This window comes from Numida meleagris, chromosome 1, assembly GCF_002078875.1.
Source record: "Numida meleagris isolate 19003 breed g44 Domestic line chromosome 1, NumMel1.0, whole genome shotgun sequence".
In the NCBI taxonomy this organism is placed as follows: domain Eukaryota; kingdom Metazoa; phylum Chordata; class Aves; order Galliformes; family Numididae; genus Numida; species Numida meleagris.
This window is the reverse complement of record NC_034409.1, coordinates 179,120,500-179,141,587: the sequence shown is the minus strand read 5'-3', so window position 1 is coordinate 179,141,587 and position 21,088 is coordinate 179,120,500. Positions and strand designations below refer to the sequence as shown.

At 41.0% G+C, this 21,088-nt stretch overlaps 1 protein-coding gene and 1 long non-coding RNA gene across 3 annotated transcripts in view; one reads left to right on the top strand and one right to left on the bottom strand.

The window, feature by feature from the left end:
- Nucleotides 1–17,554, top strand: part of GRIA4 (glutamate ionotropic receptor AMPA type subunit 4) — a 221,470-nt gene extending 203,916 nt beyond the window's left edge. Inside the window, exons 14-16 of one of the 2 annotated variants that reach the window (XM_021380710.1) lie at nt 7,948–8,062; nt 10,222–10,356; nt 16,972–17,554. In XM_021380710.1, the coding sequence (XP_021236385.1) occupies nt 7,948–8,062; nt 10,222–10,356; nt 16,972–17,136 (415 nt within the window). In that variant the 3' untranslated portion in view covers nt 17,137–17,554. Of the gene's footprint in view, nt 1–1,165; nt 1,281–7,947; nt 8,063–10,221; nt 10,357–16,971 lie in introns of both variants that reach the window. The other variant, XM_021380726.1, reaches the window with a different exon arrangement.
- Nucleotides 13,850–19,845, bottom strand: LOC110389794. The gene is made up of 4 exons (XR_002433385.1): nt 19,672–19,845; nt 17,548–17,927; nt 16,977–17,083; nt 13,850–14,980 (listed from the first exon to the last, which is right to left on the bottom strand). It is a non-coding gene; the product is annotated as an uncharacterized LOC110389794 (long non-coding RNA).

The following is a 21,088-nucleotide window of genomic DNA, read 5'->3' as shown; positions in this document are numbered from 1 at the left end:
GTCACTGTGCTGCTAGTAATAGAGGAATCACATTCCATGCAGTGACAGTGCACTGCATGTAGACCCTTCAAGGAGAAGTCACCAGGATGTCCTAAACACCCACTTGTGTCTCAGTACCTAGCTGGGCTCAGTGTGGACTTCCTAGTGCTTGAGTTTCTGCCTAGCTGTCCTGTCTCCAGGTGTCCCCATGGGAGATGTCCTCCATGTCCAGCTTCCTCTCCAACACCAGCACTGAAGGAATCAAGCTGCTCTCCCAGGGAACAGAGACAAATCAGTCCCTGGGACAAAGCGAGACCCAGGGTCTTGCATTTCAGCTAAGCCTCTACTGTGCAAAGGCAATGGGACTGTTCTTTAACCTGCATGTCAAATGTACGGATGTCCTTAGAGCAGGCACTGAAACTTCAGACAGACAGTATTTAACACAGTCAAATAGGAAACCTCCATGTTTCTCAACTTATTCTTGTCCCTGGAGAGCAGTAGTTAAACTACCAGGACAAATACTTTGCTTTCATTGGAGATGTATGGTGTCTCAAGGATGTGATGCCATTTCTCCCAGGAACTTTTCCCATCATTTCCTATTGCCAGCAGCCAACATGCACGCTGCTAACTGGGTTCGGTTGCACCTCATCCTTCTCACTGCTGCCTCTGGAGCCCCAGACCAGAACTAGGATGCCCAAAGCCATGTGGAATCACACTACTTACTATATGTCAGAGCTGTAAGTGGTGTAGCAACCGACAGGGCCTGGCCTAAGCCAGCTGGGTCTGGCCTGTGCAGGACATGGGAATGAATTTTTCCCATCTAATTGAGAAATAAACCCGGGCCCATGCTAAGTAAATTTTCTAAATATAGATTCAAATAAATCTCTGTAAATTGTTTGTAATTCCAGACAGAGTTTTATCATCATTTTAGCAAAAACTCTTTTGGTTGGTTGATAGAATTTTCTTGTTAAAATTCAAGCCATTCTGAAAATCTTTTCTATACAGGAAATACATTTTTCATATTTGAAGGTAACTACAATTATGTGTGCCGCAAAGAGCTTTGAAATATGGAAATGAGAGGTTTATTTAGTGTGTGGATCAAGCTTATGAACAGCTTAAGTCCTCATTCCTTCTAACATCTTAACAGCTGTGCAGTTTCTTACAAAATATGTTTTATCGTTTCAAGAAATGCTGTTAACCTCGCAGTTTTAAAACTGAATGAACAAGGCCTCTTGGACAAATTGAAAAACAAATGGTGGTACGACAAAGGAGAATGTGGCAGCGGGGGAGGTGACTCCAAGGTTAGCCTCAATGTCACCAAAAGCGGGTAAACAGTATGTGAAGTAATTGGTGCATCTGCTGGGATTTAACCTGCACTGAAATAGCTTCTCCACTATAACGGCACTGCCGGCACCTGCAGCTGAAATCTAGGTGTATGCAATTACTGTCAAAGCAAAAATATTTGCATTTGTTTAAGCATCCCAAAGGGAACTCTTAAAACATTCCCTGCAGTGAGATCTATTGCCAGTTTTCGGAAATCTGCACCTTTCGAGATCATGATGAGCCTTTTCAGAGCTTTCTCTTGTGAACAAGCAGCTTGAAATCCTCGGGAGCAAACACCAGCTCAGACTTATTTTCCACTTATATCGTTACTCCTCAAAATTATTTTCAGTGACAGTAAAGAAAAACAGTGCAAATCAGTGCGACTGCCTCCTAGCAGGAATTTAGTGCAGGGCCTACACTCACGCAAACAAAACTGGTACCAATTGTGATTTTCTCATGAGTAGCCAAAATGGGTGGGAAAATTTCAGCTGAAATATCTTTGCATGGACATTTTTATGATATCTTACCAGCAAACAGAAATGTGTAGTGGTTCCCTTGGCAGAATTCATGAGACAGAAATTTCCCAGAATTTACAGCTATCTCTGCTGTGGGATTCACAGCCTTTCACCACTTCTGAACTTTAGGTAATGACATCTTCTTATTCTTCCCTCATTTCTAAATCTTCCACATGGTCAGTGCCACTTCTTCATGGCCTCATCACAGCTTCCTTTTGGGCTGTGAAACTGGAAGATGTGGTAGCAGAGGACGATGAAGATACCGAAAACGCCCCTTCAGTGCCAGGCAGCATGTATTGATACTTATGTGCTTGTGTGTGAACAATATATAAGAGAATACTGCACAAGGTAACTGTGCAGGCATAGAGCTAGTCAGACACAGATTATTAAATTTGGCAGATTTGTCATACACAATTTATGTAGCTCCCTTTACAGTTGCCTACATATATTTTTTTCTTTCCATTTTCTCTCCTCCTTTAGACCCCTTGCTCTCTCATGCTGTGTCCTGGCCTCAGGGACCACCCCTTGGGCTGCGCTGCACTCACCCAGAACTGCTGTCCTAATCCTCTTCACTTTACCTTCGATCCTGCTGCTCTACCTATTTTTTCCCACCGCTCTGCTTGCCAGCAGTCACAGTTTCAAAAATGGTCTCTATTTTCTGTTCCAAAGTGCATAGGCATATTAGATTCTACGGCACTTATGTGCATGTGGAGCAGACACCAATGTATTTTAAGAAGGCTGACACGTGAACCATGAATCTCCCATGTTGCTACTATTATAAGCTCCACCTAACCCTGAATTTTTGCATTACTGGGAGTGGAGGAGGCATTTAATTTTTTAAAAAGTCACAGGCAAGGAGTCTTACAATTTAAATACCTCAATTTTCTTAAAAATACACTCCTCACAAACCTACTGTGGTTGAAATATGAGGTAAAAGTTAGGTAGCAAACCAAAGATTTTAACTTACTGGTGGCTTGAGTCACAAAGCAGCACAAGGGGAGCAGCAGGGCTGGACCAGAGAAAATGTCTGCAAGACTCTGGAGGGGCATGTTTGGTGTGATGGCGAGTGACAGAAGAAAGAAAAAAGAGAAAAGAAAAGAGTGCAGTTTGTGGAGAAACTAGGAGGAACTGTGAATGCAGGAGAGAGGTAGGAATGCGTTGTCAGTGAAAACAGGTGACACAGGTGGGACTTCGTGATGGTGTAGAAAATAGAGTGGGCAAGACACTGCTAGCTAAGAATGAGGAACATGATAGAGCTCAACCTGTGGTCCTAGGACAACAGACAGCCTGCCAGGAGCATTTGTCTTTTTTTCCTATGCACAGAGGAAAGAGAAGCCAGACCTGTGCGTAAGAACTGTATTTGCTGAGAGGAAGCCCAGTGATTTTGGTCTACCGTGTGCCTACAGCACCCTTGCTCAGGAGGAATGGACACATCATGGAGATGAGTACACATTACTCTTCAAATTCTGCGTTGCAGTAGCATCTGGTCTTCTAGTTTTTAAACTATGTCTACTCAGACTTGCGAAACTCTTGGTTAACCATTTATCATCTACAAAACTCATCTCCTTCTTCAGTGACGGTCTTGTAGAATCTGATCAATTAAAGTCAATAAGATCGTTTCAGTCAAGTTAATGGAGCTCTAAATATTTCTTAATACACTTTTCTGTGTGTAAATTTAGTAAGATCAAAACCTGAGCTCTGTTAGCAGCTCTGGGCCAAATTACAGGGTTTCCTATTGTAATGATGAACAATAAGAACATTCTTCTTGTACTGAAAGCAACAGAGCACCTGAGTCTTAATTGGTCAACCATGCTGTTACTTTGTGAGACTGACTTGAGTGTCTGAACCCAGAATAACCTTCTCCATTGTAATGCAGAGGATTTCAGAAATCGAGGAATTTCATGAGAGTTCAAAAGGTTTGCGTTATGCTGCAAACCAAGATTTCTCCTACTTCCACTCAGCTTTTAACAGCTCATCTGTACCCTCTCCTGTCATTGTTCCCTTTAAGTAACAGTCTTCCAAAATTCAGAACGATGTTCATAGTGTGAACCACAATTTCCAGTTTCCCTTGGAAGACTGTGTTACCAGCTGGGTAGCTGGCATTGCATTCCCCCATGGCTTAGTGACCTCAGCAAGAAGTCATATTGGAGGGGAAGGCTGAGATCCATTTGAGTGCTTCTGAAAATACTACTTCTGATCTCAGCTGCATGCCAGCATCAAATCCATTTGATCCACGGAGAGCTATTTAAACCCAGTTTCTGCCATTATATTCCATAGATTTTTATAAAGCTCTGGGTTGAACAGAGCTGTGCTAGTGAAGATTTCCTTCTGTCTCTGCTGGCAGCCTCTGGAGAATGCAGCATCCCTTATTTTTCATTCAGCAGGTGAGGCTGACCTTTCACTTAATTAATGGATCAGCCCTGAGTGGGTAATGGAAAAGTTCCTAAAGCATACTCATGATCACTTTTTTTAAATCCCTATCTCCTAAAATTGTGTACTGGTTTCAGAATCACTCAGCATTGTAATTTAAATGCTATAACTTCCCGTTCATTGTCCTGTACACAAGGAGCTCAGAACTTCATTAATGTCATTTTAAGGCACTTTGATTTTGCTGAATTTGCTGGCACCAGATTCAGCCTTGGGCTCTTAAAAGTCCTTCCAATAGTGAGTGATGGAAGTGATGGAGGACAGGATGGGAGGAACATCCAAGTTGTGAAGATGCCAAGAGGGGCAACTGAGGACGTGTTGAGAAGGTAGAAAACCACTGTCCCTGCACTCAGGTCAGGCTGTGCCACCACTGTCTTCAAGATATGGAAGAGCACGGTCTCCTCTGCTACATCACATCATAGCATTTTTGCACTGTGGCTAAATGGGACAAACTCGTCTCCATATATAAATGCTATTTGTAGTTATCTTTTTTTATATATTGTCCTTTTATGAATTTGGGCAGATGGATTCTACATAAATATATATAATAAGGGTAATTCTCAAAGGCTATACATTGGAAAAACTACACTGACTTCCATTAATTCTTCCAGTTTACTTTAGTTGAAAATTTAGCCCTGCATTCATAATTCAAAAATTACTAAACAAACAGAGAAAAAAATATGTGCTGTCATTTTCTGCTGTAATATTGAGTATAAAAGACTGAACTTGATGGGAAAGATTCAAGTAGATTGCTCTTGCTCATGTACAGTGGATCATACTGATTCTTAATTTCTGCTCCTTTTAATGTCAGTGGGACTATTCAGCAACCAGTTGTGTAAGCACTGTAGTAACACGTTGTAGTGCACAACTGGCATGATCAAAATGATGCTTATTTGGAGAGGAGGCTTTCAAAGAAGGAAAGATGTCTTAGATAGTCAACTTGCCCTGAAGGCCACAGTGATGTGGGCATTCATCTCCCATGGCAGCTGCTGAAAATCTCCTACTAAAGTGTAAAAACAGGCAAAACAGCCTAAAGTACACCAGAAATCAGCACACCGGCAATCTCTTCCTCTGATTGCAAGCAGATGTATGTGCTGGTGTTCTGAGAAGCATAAGCTAAAACTTTCATTTTCAAATCTGCAGCCACTCAGCTGGGCTTCACTTACTGGTTTGAGAGTGAACTAATCCCATCATGCCTGGCTGATTTACACTGGGATTCAGGAAGAGTTTCAGCAAGAATAGGGGAGAGGAGGAACAAGAGCCTGGCCTCTGACGCATGACTGATGCTATTTCAGGGAAGAGTAGGAATGAATTGCCTCATCTGTGCTCGCCACTGCATTCAGTTATTTATTGTTGATAGTACAGTGATTTTAAGCATGAAATTGATTGCTTTTCCCAAAGGAAAACCAGAGAGTTTCTTCACAGAGACAGTACGGAAAGGCTAGCATTAAAAGAATTGCAGTGGCAAAGAAAAAATCCCTGCCTGTATCAGGTTATATATACCTGAAGTGTTTGTGCTGGGGAAAAGAAATGGCTGGGAAACATCTGTCTTCTGACTTGTCCAAGCTTGCTGCTGGTCTTGATAGTTCATACAGAGCCCTAAATATTACACCACTTTAAAGAGTTTAGTCCGCAATAGCTTCACAAGCCTCTGATCACCTGTATGAGAATGGTACCTAGATGTCCCCAACCCTTGTCAGAGCCAGCCCTGTCACATGGCTGGGATTTGGGAGCACTGAAATGCGTCTCAGTGCCAGTGCATGGCAAGTCATAAATGTAGGCTATTCAGATAATATTATTTCATGCTTGTATTAGAAACAAACAGAAGATCGTATTGCCAGGCAACATGCCAGCATCCCAAGCTGCTGCCTACTTCTTTCCCTCTGGGACTTGCACATCCCACTTTCAGCCTGTACAACCTGATGCCAAGGAGCCTGAAGGCAAAATGTAAGAATACTGAAAAAGATTGAGAAATCCATGCCAGCAGCACTGTGTTCCATATGATCTAAGTGTGTAGGATTTGAAAAGTGGCTGAAGCATTTCCGTTATTTGAAGAGATCACTTGAGAGTTCCTGGGGATTTTCTCACCCAACTGTAGCTGTCAAAAACTGTCATTTTGCTGTGACACTGAGGCCTCCTCAATAGTAAATCTGGATGGTATGTTTCAACCTCCCTTAAAATTGGTAGCTAAACCCATCTTTTTCTTTTAACTACAGAGAAGCCTGGACAGGCCTGACTTTTTGATTGGAACGTGAAAGTGAGGTGAATCTCACATTGTATATGAATATATACAAAGAGTAACCAGAAGATATTGAAAGCCAGGATCCCTTAAGCTAGTAGCTGCAAACAAGTTTCAGGAACTCTTATTTGTAGATGAAATATATGTATGTTAATATATACACAAATATATATATATAAACTGTTGGTGCTTTCCAGTGAAACCAGTTATAGAGTGTAAGTACAAGCCCCTTTTCTCTTTCAAATACTTTCTTTAGTCAACTCAGTTTCTCCATAGCAATTAATGTTTGCACCAGGTTATCTATTTTTATTTTAAGTTTTGAATTCATGATTTGACATTTTAGCAGGATACAGATTATGGTGCATTATGAGAGATTAATGGTACCACAGGAATCTGCTGGCACACACAAGATCAGTCTCTACGTCATCCCTTATCATGAGCAGCCCATCTATCACATGCTGCTTCTGTTTATCTGCCTCTTTCTCTTATATGTATTCTATTTTCATGCACACCTGCACATAAATAGATAACTATATGCCTATCACGTTAAGAATTAAACAGTCAGTGTTTCAAAGCAAAATGTATGGAAAATAAGGCTTAATCATTTGATAGATTTTGAGAAAATAAACTGCTACAAATACGTGAAGCGGGGCATTATCATAGCAACCTGGGATTATTCACCAAGTGTAAGTAACTTCAGTATAAACTCATAGCAGTTCATGGCTTTGAGGCATAAGATTAGGTTTCATCTTAACGTTGAATTCCATTGTGTCACCCACAGCAAATGCCTCAAGAAAGAGACGACACCCTGAGCTGTAATTAATAATCAACCTGGGACCCCTCAAGGACATATTTGAATAAGTGAGATCAAAAGAAAAGCCTTGAAACTGAAAAAAATGTTGGAATAGGACACGGAAATGCAATCCTGGTAGTGGCAATCTCAGCAGAGGCACGGGGCAGTTGCGGTTGGCACCTAGAGAGAGGGCAGGTCCATGCCAAGGGCTGCGGTGGCAGGCGGCAGGAGCTGCTCCTTCTCTTGCCAGCTTCATTTTGAGGGCAGTAAATGAAATAGCTATGGCCAAGTCATATCACTAGTTTGTATGCTTGCAAACCACAAATGGATCAAAAGCAAGGAACACAATATGTTTCTTTAGTCATATATGCAATTGTATTGTATTATGTCTCTGGAGGCTATGTTGTTAATTTGTTTAAGCCAATAGTTTTGGGTTCACAGTAATTGCATACCATTTATTTACAAATCTTCCCCAGCAGTATGTGCCTGTTACCTAAAGCGATGGAGCAGGTCCCGGTCGTATGTCTGTCTCTAAACCTGGGCCAACAGTACATGACATAGCACCCACTGTGGCCTCTGCTCTGTCACTTTGCAATGCGATTCTATGTAGTTTTACTTGAATAACATAAAATAACATATATAATGTTATTTATGTTATTTTCCACGTGAAGAACTCCTGTAAACCTTGCCGTTTTGAAACTCAGTGAGGCAGGCGTCTTAGACAAGCTGAAAAACAAATGGTGGTACGATAAAGGTGAATGTGGACCCAAGGACTCTGGAAGTAAGGTCAGTCGCTGCAGTTCGGGACCTACTATCGTGTTCACAAAGCAGTAAAGGGAGTAATGAACAAAATTACTTAGAAGTAAAATAAGCAGCTGTAGACACTCACAGAGCGAATTGGCTTGGCCTCATCTTGATGGGGGTCATGGTTTAGTTTAAAGAAGCACTATTGGTTTTTGAAGTCTCCAGCAATATAAGTCACCCTAAATCACCTAATACCCTCCTACCTTTTCAGGGCAGCTGTTGAAGAGTTATAAGGCAGGGGTTTTTTTTGAGGGAGGCAGGTTGAGTTGTATTTTTCCATCCTGCCTTGGGGGATGCTCTGTCCCCCTCTGCTGCCCAGGAGCTGCAGGCCTGGCTCCATCCATGCCTTCTCCTTTCAGAGCTGGCTGGCTTCCTGTTTTCAGACAGGAGGAAGCACTAAGATTTCCTTTGTTCTCTGTGCAGAGGATGGCTGTGCCTGATTGCTATTAGGGAGGTCTCTGGTTCCTTGAGGAACCAAGGAAGTCCTAACTTGAACTTTGGAGTGAAAGTCTTCAGTAATTCACTGCCTTCTGTAGCTCCTTGAATTGACCCTAGTCTATTCCCAGAGTAATCCTTGTAGCTTTGGGGAGTGGAGCCTGACATTTCCCCTGGGGACAAGCCCAGAAGCAGGCATTTTTCTGGTACATCGCAGTCAGTACCAGCCCTATGTGCTGGAGTCAGACACGTCTTCGTGATGCCCAGACCTGGAAGGACAGCCTGAGGGCTGTGACTGCTCACTGTCCATGCCCTACACATTTTGCTATTTCTTGCAAGTGGTTTGGAGAAAAGAGTGAAAACCATTAAGAGGATGGCAGAGCACTGATAGAGCATGGCTGAGAAAGCCTCGATGCCCTGTGTCCATTAGATCAGATCCTTTCCAGCCCTGCCTGCTCCCTGTTCCCAAGCACCATGTTAGCAATTATCACCAGAGAAATTGAGTCATGTACAAGGCATTCAGAATCCTCTTATCCAGCTGAAAAGAGACAGCCAAAGCAGAACCCCAGCTGTAAGACCAGAACACCTCTTCCCATCCATGGGAATTGCTACTGTGCTGGTCTCCTGACTGCACAATTAATAGTGCCTCTTTAAATTAAACCCAAATATTGAGAATAAGTTAATTTTTCATACAAATTATAATTGGAAGTTAAGTACTCTCCTTACTTTAGGTAAAGATTATATAGTCTGCATAAGAATAAAGCTTTATAAGTATCTTAAGGCACAGAATGTAGTGTATAGGAGTCGATCCTGAGAGAGTTCCTTGAGAACCGTGCTATAAAATGCACATGGATTTCGAATCATAACATACGTGAATCATAACTAAGCAGTGAAGTATAGAGAAATGTAGAATAATTATTTACTACAGTAAGTCTAAAAAGGTGATTGTTTAACAGATGTTGTATATTTATTAATTTGCTAAAGAATGTTGTAATTGTTTTCTAAATTATAAATACTGTGTAAGGTTTAATAAATCACTTTTTATAAAATCGTATAACTGCAGAGCCTTAGTAGTCCATGGGCATGTTCCAGATCTGTATCTAGAATAAAATAGAAACAAAATACAATAAGAGGAAAGAGGCAAATATATGATGATGTGTATGGCACAGTGTGCACTTTGAAGATGCGTTTGTTTCAATAACTTAAGCCTCACTTGTTATTTTTACCTGTCATTTAAGTAGCAGAAAGTCAGGCTGGATCTTTTAAACTAACAAGTGAAAATTGTCTTTTAGAGAAGATCAAGCAGAATCTTGTTTAATGTAAATGGATTTCTGGATTCCAAAGCTTTTAAAGAGCTTTGTGTAAATGCAGTTTGATGTCAGTGTTAAAATGTCCCCTAATGAGGACTGGATGTGTCATTGTTTAATTCTCTAGCTAGCGGAAATAATCCTTGGCAAAAAGTAAACAATGGCATCCTGATATACTGGCAATAGATTTATGATATTTCTATGTTGACCAGGAAAAGTAGGTGCTTAAAATGCATTTTCTAAATCCCAATAGGTAAAGTTTTGTGAGAGGCATGTAAACAATGGTCATTTAATTTCAGCTAAACGTTGTTGTTTATTTCTATTTGCAATGCTTTAGTGTGTAGTAGTGCTGCAGGGGTCTGGATGCCAGAGTTAACTGTGTCGCTTCTGTTTCCCCAGGACAAGACGAGTGCCTTGAGTCTCAGCAACGTTGCTGGAGTCTTCTACATTCTGGTTGGAGGCTTGGGCTTGGCAATGCTGGTGGCTTTGATAGAGTTCTGTTACAAGTCCAGGGCAGAGGCGAAGCGAATGAAGGTGGCAAAGAGTGCACAGACTTTTAACCCAACTTCCTCGCAGAATACCCAGAATTTAGCAACTTATAGAGAAGGTTACAACGTATATGGAACCGAAAGTATTAAAATTTAGGGGTAGGACTTAGGGCCTACTACAGTGAGTGGGTGATGCATCTTGTACTGCAGTGTTGTGACATGTCTGTCTAGTGGTGCTTGCTTCTAAACAGAGCTTTATATTTTGGAAAACTTCAGTGCAAAGTGGTTCAGTTTTTTTGGCTGCAGATGTACAGTATACTATTCTATGTTGCTAATAGACATCTGCATTGCAAGAAATTTTTAACACAAAAATTACCTTTATAACAACCCAATGTTATTCAATCTCTTGGGAGATGACAGATATATGAAATTGTAGGTCCTAAAATACATATCCAGAGGGCCAGTGTTTAATTACTTGATTGGCCAGTCTGTCCTCCTAAAGGTTGGCACCCTACTGGTGACAAATTGATGTAAGCTTTTATTATTCTCTGTTGGCCTTAACTGGATCTTCCTTACAATGAGGATTTAGGATAGGCAATGTCACTGAACCATAGTTAACCTAATGGAAGACAAGGCACTGTTACAAGAAGTCTAAATGTTGTTCTACCTTCTCCTCCTCCTCACCACCCTTCCCATTCACCCTCCCTTCAGTACATGTTTTATGCTAATTGTGTGGCTTTTTTTTTTTTTCACAATATCCTGCTTCAGGTCAAGCTTTGCCCACCATAAAAACCACCAAAATTCACTAACCAGTGAACAGACTGTCAATACTGTCCTCAGCTTTCAGCAACATGTGCCCTTTTCCTTGCTCAGGACTCACAGTTTTCAAATGTTCATGCAGTGATTTCAGACTGAAACACTGATAATTGCTGAGCTGCATCCTTCGTAGTTCCCCTTAGTAAGCATGCAGGAATGGTTTACCAATGCATTTGATCTCATCCATGCAGTGATTATCTTGCCAACTAATCATTACTCAAATAGTCAAATCAGCTCCCTGACCTTTAAAAATGGCACACAGCTTCTAAACATAACTCTTCCATAGCTTCCAAGCTATTCTGGCTGCTTTGTAACAGAGATGCTGCCAGGACGCTGCCATCTCATTACTACCTTGAGCCCCCTTCCCTTGCAATCTCTGTCTCTTCTAACAAACAGCTACATTCTCCTGAAATCACTGAGCTGTCCCTATGGAGGAAGTTACAAACAAAAATTAAGCGAAGTGAGATGAATAGAAATGTTATGTTGCCACCTAGAAAAAAACTCAGAGGAAACAACTGGAGATGCGATTATTATTTTTTATTTATTATTCATGTAGCGCTGGAGTACACGGCGCTGTACTATAGGTGAAGTGTGCCAAGCACATAACAGGTCCCTGTCCCGAGGAGCATACAGGCTAAAGGCACAGCCGGTACAGTACCGAACCATACAGTACAGAGCAGACACAGAGTGAGCAGAGCATGGTGCTAGAGCATGGTAGCTGGAGCGCTGCAAGGAATAGGTGGGTTCTCGCGGTAAGGGGGGGCTTGGCATGCGCTGGCTGGGGAGTTTCCCAAACATGCTGTTGTGGTGCAGTTTTCTTTGCTTCCCTGTTGTATACAATTCATGGCCCTGGGTACATCTTTATTGCCATAGAACCTGATTTCCTACTGTGCCTGATTCAAGCACAGCAAAACATCAGTTTGCTGGTGGACCACCCAGCTAAGCAGGTGTCATGGTGGCTCCAGGGGTACAGGCCAGTGGTCACTACTGGGACAGTCTCCCAAGCTCGCTGCCTGCCCTCAGTAACAAAGGTCTTAAAAAGAAGTGAGGCCCTGGCACAGGCTGCCCAGAGAAGCTGTGGACAACCCATCCCTGGAGGCATTCAAGGCCAGGTTGGATGAGGCCCTCGGCAGCCTGATCTAGTGCTTGATCTAGCAATTGGCAACCCTGCCCGTGGCAACTGGTTGAAAGTGGATAGGCTTTAAGGCCCCTTCCAACCTAAGTCATTCTGTGATTCTCTGATTCCATGAAGTGATCCCATGAAAGTAATTGTGAAAAAAAAAGAGATTCTTTCCCTAAAATTCTTTAGTGCCCACCACTGAGAGCATCCCCAGCCCAGAACAAGGAATAATACATGCCTTAATAATATGTCAAGAAGTTCCAATGACAAGTCCCTTTTTATAAGCAAACCTAGCCCATATTGACAACTAAGTTTAGTAAATTGCAGTTTGTTACTGTTCTTTCTTGTTGTGAACAATGCAGGTTGGCAGTAAAAGTCCCAGAAAGCATATTCCTTGTTGAGATTGCAAAGCAGAATTAATGCATCCAAAACAGAGTCCTAAAGAAAACAAGGAAGAAGCTGAAGCTTTCACTTAAATACTGAGCTGGGCCTAACTAGCTTTCCAAGCTAAGCCTGACATAGCTTGGCTATCCCTGAGTTCCTGCCCGGCTCTATGATTCCAATACAACAAATGCTGTCCTTACACTTGCAGAATTTATATTACCCATACTATCTAGTGTAAACAAAAATTAGGGCAGATTAATTTTGCCTTCTAGGAAAAGATCCTAAGTACATTTCTCTAAAGTTTGATCTTTTCCTGGAACTTGTTTAAAACAAAAAGATTAATTCTTACAGGAGAAAAAATACATATTTTTTAAAGCCAACATTTTATTTTATTGAAAATTAATCTCTGGGCCAGTAGTAACTTCTGATAAGATTTTAAAAAATATTTCAGGGTACAGACATTTAAAAATTTTCAAAGAAATATAAATTGCTTTGGATTTTTAAGCAGATATTTGTTGACTCCAGAAATTCTTCACTCTACTTATCTTGTTTGTTGTAATAGTTACTGGAGAAATGTTAGCACATTAACCTGACATAGACAGAGACGAGGCAGCTGTCGGGGCGAGGTCACACTCGCCAGCAGTGCAGTGCCACCCATGTGCCCGCTCCTGCCCACGCTGCTCATAGACTTCTGCAAGCCCACAGCAGCACAGAGCCACAGCGCTGCTCACACCTATTTCTGCAGATATATGTCTGCATTTAGCACCTCAAAACCTCAGATGTGCTTGCTTATCCGAGGGGTAAAGGGATCGTATTAGAACTAAAACTTGCTAATATGGAAAGATGCTTGGCAGTTCTAACCTGCATGAGTAACCAACGTGTTTATTTTTAAGCTGACATCAAGTATGTTTATTTATGTTTAAACTGATAGAAAACAGCTTAAATAACTCACCTGAAAATTAACATTTATTACTATTTTTTTCTTCTAATTGAAACCAGTAAAAAACGAGTAGCCACAGGGAAATTTACCAGTCTGCAAGGCTGCAGAAAATGGAAATGTAAGACTAGTGCACATACGGGTGGTAAAGATGTTCAGAAGGGATGACAGGCTATTGCATCTGCCCTTGGCAGGGAAGGAAACGTGCTCTGAAGTGGGAGCAATCCCTTCCCTTTCCCCGAGCAGCACTTTTCCATTTTCATTTATTAGTATGGCAGTCAATCTGATAGCCTGGAAGCAATGCGGAGCAAACACCCTTCTTTTCAGCTGCTCTAGAGAAAACCACTACTGGGTTCCTCCCATCACACCCATGAGTGATGAAGGGGTTGTCCCAGGGGCACCTTCCCAGCTACCACCATGGCCATGGTCCTCAGTGGGCCATGAGACTCACCAGCCAGCTCCCAGCTCCACTGCCTTCACTTGCTCTCCCACCTTGTGCTGGTTATAACTGACAAAATTAACAACAAAATTTACAAATATACATACATATATATAATTATATGAAATTACAAAATGAGTGGCTAACAAGGCCAAATTCTAAAGGATGGCTCAGCAAATCTTTAATATACTTATCTTGACTCATATACTTCCAATTTCATATTCCATATAGAAAAAGTATTTGAAAGTTCATCTTCAGTATCTGTGCCAAAGACATTCCCAGGTGACCCAGGCACTAGAGATGTCTAAACAACAAAGGAACCCAGCAACTGGGTACTTGCATTACATAGACTGAGGAGATCAGCTTCCTGAATTCCCATTTCCCACTAGGAGCAGGACAGTCAATATTCACATGATTAACAACCAGTTTAATCAAAACTAATGACGTTAATATGAAAACTAACTACTGCTGAGTGTGAAAACTAACACTACTAACTGCGTACACTTACTGCACAGACTTCCATAACTTGGGTAACATTCACAGCAAATACCAAGAGTTTTCCTTCTTATCCCAGTCTCTCCTGAAACCGTTTTTAAAGCCAGGCCATAAATCTGAAATTGTAACGGCACAATCAAGCACAGTATTAGCCTGGCTCATTATCCACAGCTTAGTTTGAAATTAAACACAGATCCATATCTGGTTAGTTTGCTTTATGGCACCTTACTGAGTACAAGTTTGACCTGCTCCTGCTGGCTTTGTCGACTGTCTCAGTTGTTTCTTGCAGTGTGCTGCTGAATTGTTGTTACTTTGTGCCATGAGAAGAGAGGAGTTGCCTTACTGCAGCTTTTTCTGTTGTTCCATGGAAGGCTGCTGAGAAATTGTTTTTCTCATTTGCCTTTTTTTTTTTTTTGGTAGATCCGTTTTTACTGTTCTTCTGTCTTGAGCATGTTGTCAATGGCCAGAAAGTCGCAGAGCTAGAAAAACATAAACTTTTGCATAGCTCACATATCCCCTGTAAACGTGAGCTCTCTGATTTCCCAGAGGCAGAGGGATGGAGAGATGCTGTACTGCTGGGAAACTTACCAAATCTGGAGTAAGCTGTCCTGTTTCCAACCCAGTCTGCATTCTGATCTGATCTGGTCTCCCATCCCTCCCCAAAACTCAGCTAAAGACCTTTTCTTGCCATTGACCAAAACACGTTCTGTGCATTTCTGCAGACAGACAATCCTTGATGCACATTTGCAACAGGACATGCACCATGTGGAGTTACACCACATTGCATTGTATCTGTGCTTTGCAAATGTCGTTTTTTATTTGCTGCTGGGTGTAGCTGAAGTTTTTTGTATTCAGTAGAACTCTGTGTGGGCCCGGGTCCTCACTCACTCATTATCTATTTCTCAATTTTTATATCTAGCTGTTGAATTAGAACAAGATCTGCTGGGTAACAGTCCCTGCCACAGAGTACTGTAGCAGCAGGGAGACTTTTCAAAGGATTACTTTGGACGTTACAATGGATGGTTAACAAAGCCAAAGTTTTCAGCTTGAGGAGAATGCCATAACACCCTTTGTAAGCTGGGCCTTACCCTGAGAATTTTACAGGGATTGATTTGGGAAGTTTCTCTTATATATATCCTACTATGCCATAAAGGCAGCTATACTTGGAAGAATTCTTCTTTGAAGGAGCTAGTAACAGCAATGCAGTATGAGGAAGGTGCATTTCTCAGAGGTGCACCCAGAAAGTGTGGAAGCATTTGGGAGTTTTAAGGAATCTCCCTTATCTCAGCTTAGGATTTCATTGCTACCTTGGATGGAGAAACCGGGCTCAGAGGGACAAAGCTCTAAATGCAGAGATCAGTAACAAGGCAAATAAAATGATTTTATGTTTGTCATCCCTTTGCTCCTATGTGAATGCACTCTCCTGCCCCCCACTTTTTCCAATCAGTATTCCAGATTGCATCCCTGCACATCAGTTACAAGAGTTAGTTGCATAGAGTATGGCTTCTGTTGGCTAGAAATGAGAATTACCCACTAATTATTATCTTAACACAGTGTCTTTGAAATCTGTTTCAATACAGTGTAGTTCAGGTGCCTGCTGTGCCAGGTGCACCTTCACTTTTTCTATCATTACAAGAAAGCCCTCTTAGATTAGATTCCTGATTTTTGGATGGCTGAAGTTAGATGGAATAACTATAAATGTTTTTTCTTCTGTTTGACGCAATCTCTAAACAAGATATTTTGTTTTGACTTATCTGAAAGTAATGATTTTGAGGTAGCAAAACTTTAAATCCTCTTGTGGAAAATTTAGTCCTAATCTAGAAAACTGTAGAAAATGTGTTTTCTCTCAGTGAATTGTATTTCCTTTGAAAGTTTTTACCTTCCCTAATTACAGGCAAATGAAAATACAAAAAGAGATTTGTGAATGGATGCATTATGAGTAGAAGCAATGATTTCTTTAGATTTGATCCATGGAATTATCACAAAGATAACTGAAAGAGCTATACCAATTTATAAGCAATTTTCAGTAGGTTTTTTTTTTGTTTTTTTTTTTACCTTGAAATACCTTGCTGAAGGTCTCAGTCTACAAATACTCATGCATGACTTTATTCAAAGGTACTAATACTTTCAGGTTCATAAAAGGTCTTGACTCATTTCACTATATATGAATGTAGTTTGAAGTACTTTACATGAAAGTATTCCCTCTTCTGTTAATTTCCTGTTCAAATTCAGAATTTATATTTAAATGGATAATGATTTATTGTAATAAAATTTACCTTCAGAACTTTGATCCTTTTTCCCCTAATATGCTATGTATTTTATATATATGATTATTATTAACTTTAATGTTAAAATGAAAAAAATGCAGATGTCTAAAATTTAATATTTTGGTGTTTGCTGTGCTCTGGTTTCTTGAAGGGTAGAACCTTTCTAACACTTTTTTTCTCTTCTCGCTTATTTTTGATCATAGCTTACCTTTTCTGAAGCCATAAGAAACAAAGCCAGATTATCCATCACGGGGAGTGTGGGTGAAAATGGCCGCGTATTGACTCCCGACTGCCCGAAGGCCGTGCATTCTGGAACTGCAATTAGACAAAGTTCAGGATTGGCTGTAATTGCATCGGACCTACCATAAAAACCAAAAAAATAATCGAGTGCCTTAATCAAACTGTGTTGGTGACTGATGGGAACACAGCACAGACTGTAACGACATGGGAGTGTCATTGATGAACTAATAATTTGGCTGAGAAAGGGAAGTACGTCCAAATGCGCCAGTCATCATCAGCAACAATGTGTGCATGAGCTCAGCTCGGAAACCCAAACTCAGATTTTATATCAGGAAAATTCATAATTTAGTTTTGTTGGGGGGAGGGGGCTGGGAAGGGTGTATTAACAGCAACAAATTTCACTTGAGTGGACTAAAACTAATAAGACTTGCCAATTTAGCGCATTAAACTGTGAAGAACATGCTCAGAAAAGACAACATTTTGGTCTTTGTCTTGACAAAGAGAGAAAAATAGCTATAGAAGTCAATGAACATGCTAACCTGTGTCTCCAGAACATCAATATATACAATGGAAGAATATTCAGCTGTTCAGCTGTAGAAATGAGTCACTAAACTGTGATAAGAAAATAATAAATATGTAAATCCTGTGAAAAAAAATAAAGAAATTATTTACATTTTCTTTGAAAAAAGAGGAATATTGAAACATGCTTGCTTTTTAACTGATGTAAATTCGGTAGAGGACAACACAATTCTTTTTTCTAACCATCTTAGGGAACAATTCATTGCAATAATTGATATAAAATGCCATCACTGTAATAAAATTCAGAGACTTTTTTTTTATAAAAGTTGTTGGTCATCCTCTTGTTTGCTGTTACCTTCATTCTGTTCCATCATTCCGTGTTCCACAGATTTGCATCTGTCTAATACAAGAAAGAAAATGAAAAAATGTTTAGAGTACATCATCAGTCTGCAGTGTAGAATCAGAAGAGACTACGGGTCACTCATGTTACAGATATTATTTATAATCTTGTTCTGTGTAAGAAACTGTGGTTTTTGTACCCACCAAAAAGAATAAAACAACAAACGTTCTTATAATATTGCCAGAGCTTGAGTTGTTTTCTGATTGTTAGGGACAATTAGGGGTGTCACCTGGGAACTTGAACAGGGTGGTTCTTAAGTTACTCCAGTATGCAGGACCTTATCTAATACAGTCTGAGTACACATCTGTGAAGTGCTCTGAAGCCCTTAGAGAGACAGGATTCTAAAATGTAAAAGTATTGCAATGTTTATTCACTAGGTATTTTATTAGTAGTCACTGAAACTGATAGGCTACAGAAGCATTTAGTGAGGGTGTTTGTTCTCTGGGGAGTTCAAAGGATGCCGTGCTAGGGAGCAGGGAAGTAATCTATCAAACTGACTTAGTATGTAGATTTTTCTCAGTGCCCAGCAACCTCAACATTCATCATCCATCTTTCCAGTGACATTAGGGAAAGGCTACTTGGCACCTTTTGAATCAAATTCAATGTCTATGGGAGCAGGCACATCCATCACTCTTCTCATGTGATGGCCAGTCCCCTTGGCCATGCTAGACTCTGTGGTGGTCTACAAATCCAAGCTATTAGCACCAGTGCAACAGCTCCATGTCAGAGTCCAGACTGCAGATCAGATCCAATTTGGATTAATCACAGCTTCTAATGACCACAAGTGATCATGTTTGGATAGCTTAAATTTTCTCAGCCTCTGTTGCTGGTGCTTTTCTTGGGCCCCAGGCCTTCAGGCCCTCACAAAAAAGGAGGGCAGGCTGAGAGCAGAGCCTAACGGCACCAAATGATGAGCAACGCTCAGCAACTGCAGCAAAGGACAAATTTAAAAAAAGCACTATGGAGATGAGATTCATCCTATCTAATACAGACAGGCATAAAGCAGCAAAGCATTACCCTCAGTTGAAGTATCAATAATACAGATACGAATTTCTCTACCTCAAATACTCCAGACGCCCTTTATAGTTACTAGAGAGAAATAATAAATGAAATTGGATGACCTCATCTTCAAGCAGACATTAAAACACCAAACTGCTGAATCATAGCACAAAAAGCCTGTATCCTTCCACTAACTGTAATCTAGGCTGAGGGTAAGCAGTTCTTGCACAAATACTGTCAGGTAAAGGTGAAAATAAGATGATGCCTACCCCTAAGGCATAATGACTATAGAGCGTGCAAGTGTTTCAAAGGGAAAGGGCATGTAACTGTACAATGAATGGCTGTGATTCAACCTGCTGTATATCCTTGTTTTATTGGCATGTTTATTTCATTCATGAGTTACTATGAACTGTTTTTGTCTGTGGCCAGAATGGTGACTTGTCTGACTTTTCTGTTTGAGTAAAGCTGTGAGCTCTCCCTCATACTTCTTTTTACAGCTGAATTAAAAAAAAAATCTTCTTTTTGTTAAAAGTTTAATAGGTTTCTCTTGATTTTTTGTAATGTTGTAACTGATTTGAGGCTGAACAGACTGGGAGACTGAATATGAGGAATACTGTTTATTTTGTTCTACTGAGCCTATCTATTTTTCCAGGAGTTTGTCTGCAGCCTTTCTTCATTCAGGACTGTGAGCACTGCCTTTGCTGTCCTGGGATATTTTATTGTCTTCCTGTTTTACTCCTCTTACCTCCTGCTCTGTCTCTTCAATGTATTGCATTTATTTTGCACTTTCAGCAGAAGGCACATCACCGCAGTTTTGAATGTCACCCCATGGAGTCCGTTCTTAGGTACCGAAATGGGATTCCACTTGAAAACCAAACCCTGCAGTCCTTTGAGATGTCAGTAACTACCAAGGACTCCCACGGAGAGGATTTGCAATGGAGCAGCAAGACCATTGTTGCCACACAGCATCATAGCCATAGGGCGGAGTGATCCACCCAGGGGCACATGGCCAACAGCCACAGGGGGAAGAGTTCCATCTCCTCACCACTTCCATGCCTTGTCCTTGGCCAGGGAATGCTTTGCTCAAAGAAAGCTTGGTTAGATGCAGTGAAGAGAAGACTGTGATATGTGTAATAAAATGCCAAGATTATGAATTAAAAACAAAATAATGAAGTAAAAAAGAAGAGAACTAGATGGGAACTTGGTACAGCAGAGAACAGACAATAATTTGGGGAGTATCATTCTGCCCTCTCCATAGCAGTTTAGTCTGTTATCTTATTCAAAGGGGTAACGTTTACATGATGCCTATGACCATATTCACATATCTATCTCAGCTGTCCCTCAGACTTTTTTGCTTTTCACCCTTCTCCTGAGATAGACATTTCTCACTCCTCTATGTTTCACCCTGCTAATATATTTGAGAATCCATGCCAGAAGATAACCTCCTCCGTTCCGCAGGCAGGAAATGTGACCTTTGGGAGGACTCACCCTGCGGTCAGGTTCAGGAATGTTAGGTTTCCAGTCCAATGGATATGAGGGTCTAAGGTTCTGTCATTAGATCAGGGCTGCTACAAGGTGCCGAGAAGCAGTGATGCAGCTCCTGCTGGCAGCTGGACTGCATCCTGTCCTCCTGGCACAATAGCCTCAGTTCTTTTCCATGCTTCTGCTTTGTTTTTTCTTCAGCCAGTAATTCTTTCCTGGCAATCACTGGCTCAGAGTGAGAAAAAATGAATAAAGGAGGCTACTGAATAAATGAGACTATTCATTTTGAGGCATTTACTCAGATATCATCTACATCTTTTCCAAGATTTGTCCTCAGAAAGAATACAGACAGCAGAACTTGACTGAGTCTCCTTCACATAGGCATCTGGTGCCAGTGAGGTGCCCCATGCCATTCCGCCTGGCCTCCAGCTACAGGTCCAATACGTGTCCCATCAGCTCTGAGTCATATCAGTCAGTCCCAAAGGTGACTCAATCATTGAAGAGAATCAGAAAAAAAGCACAGGATAGCCACATGTGGCCAAATGAATTTTCTTATCAAAAGAGTGATTCTGATCAATTGAAGTCTTAGTTTTACTGCATAAACCTAGGCATTTAGGGTCACCTGAGATGCCTTTGATTATCCTATGTGGCGTCCTACTGGGAGTCCAATAAAGTATGAG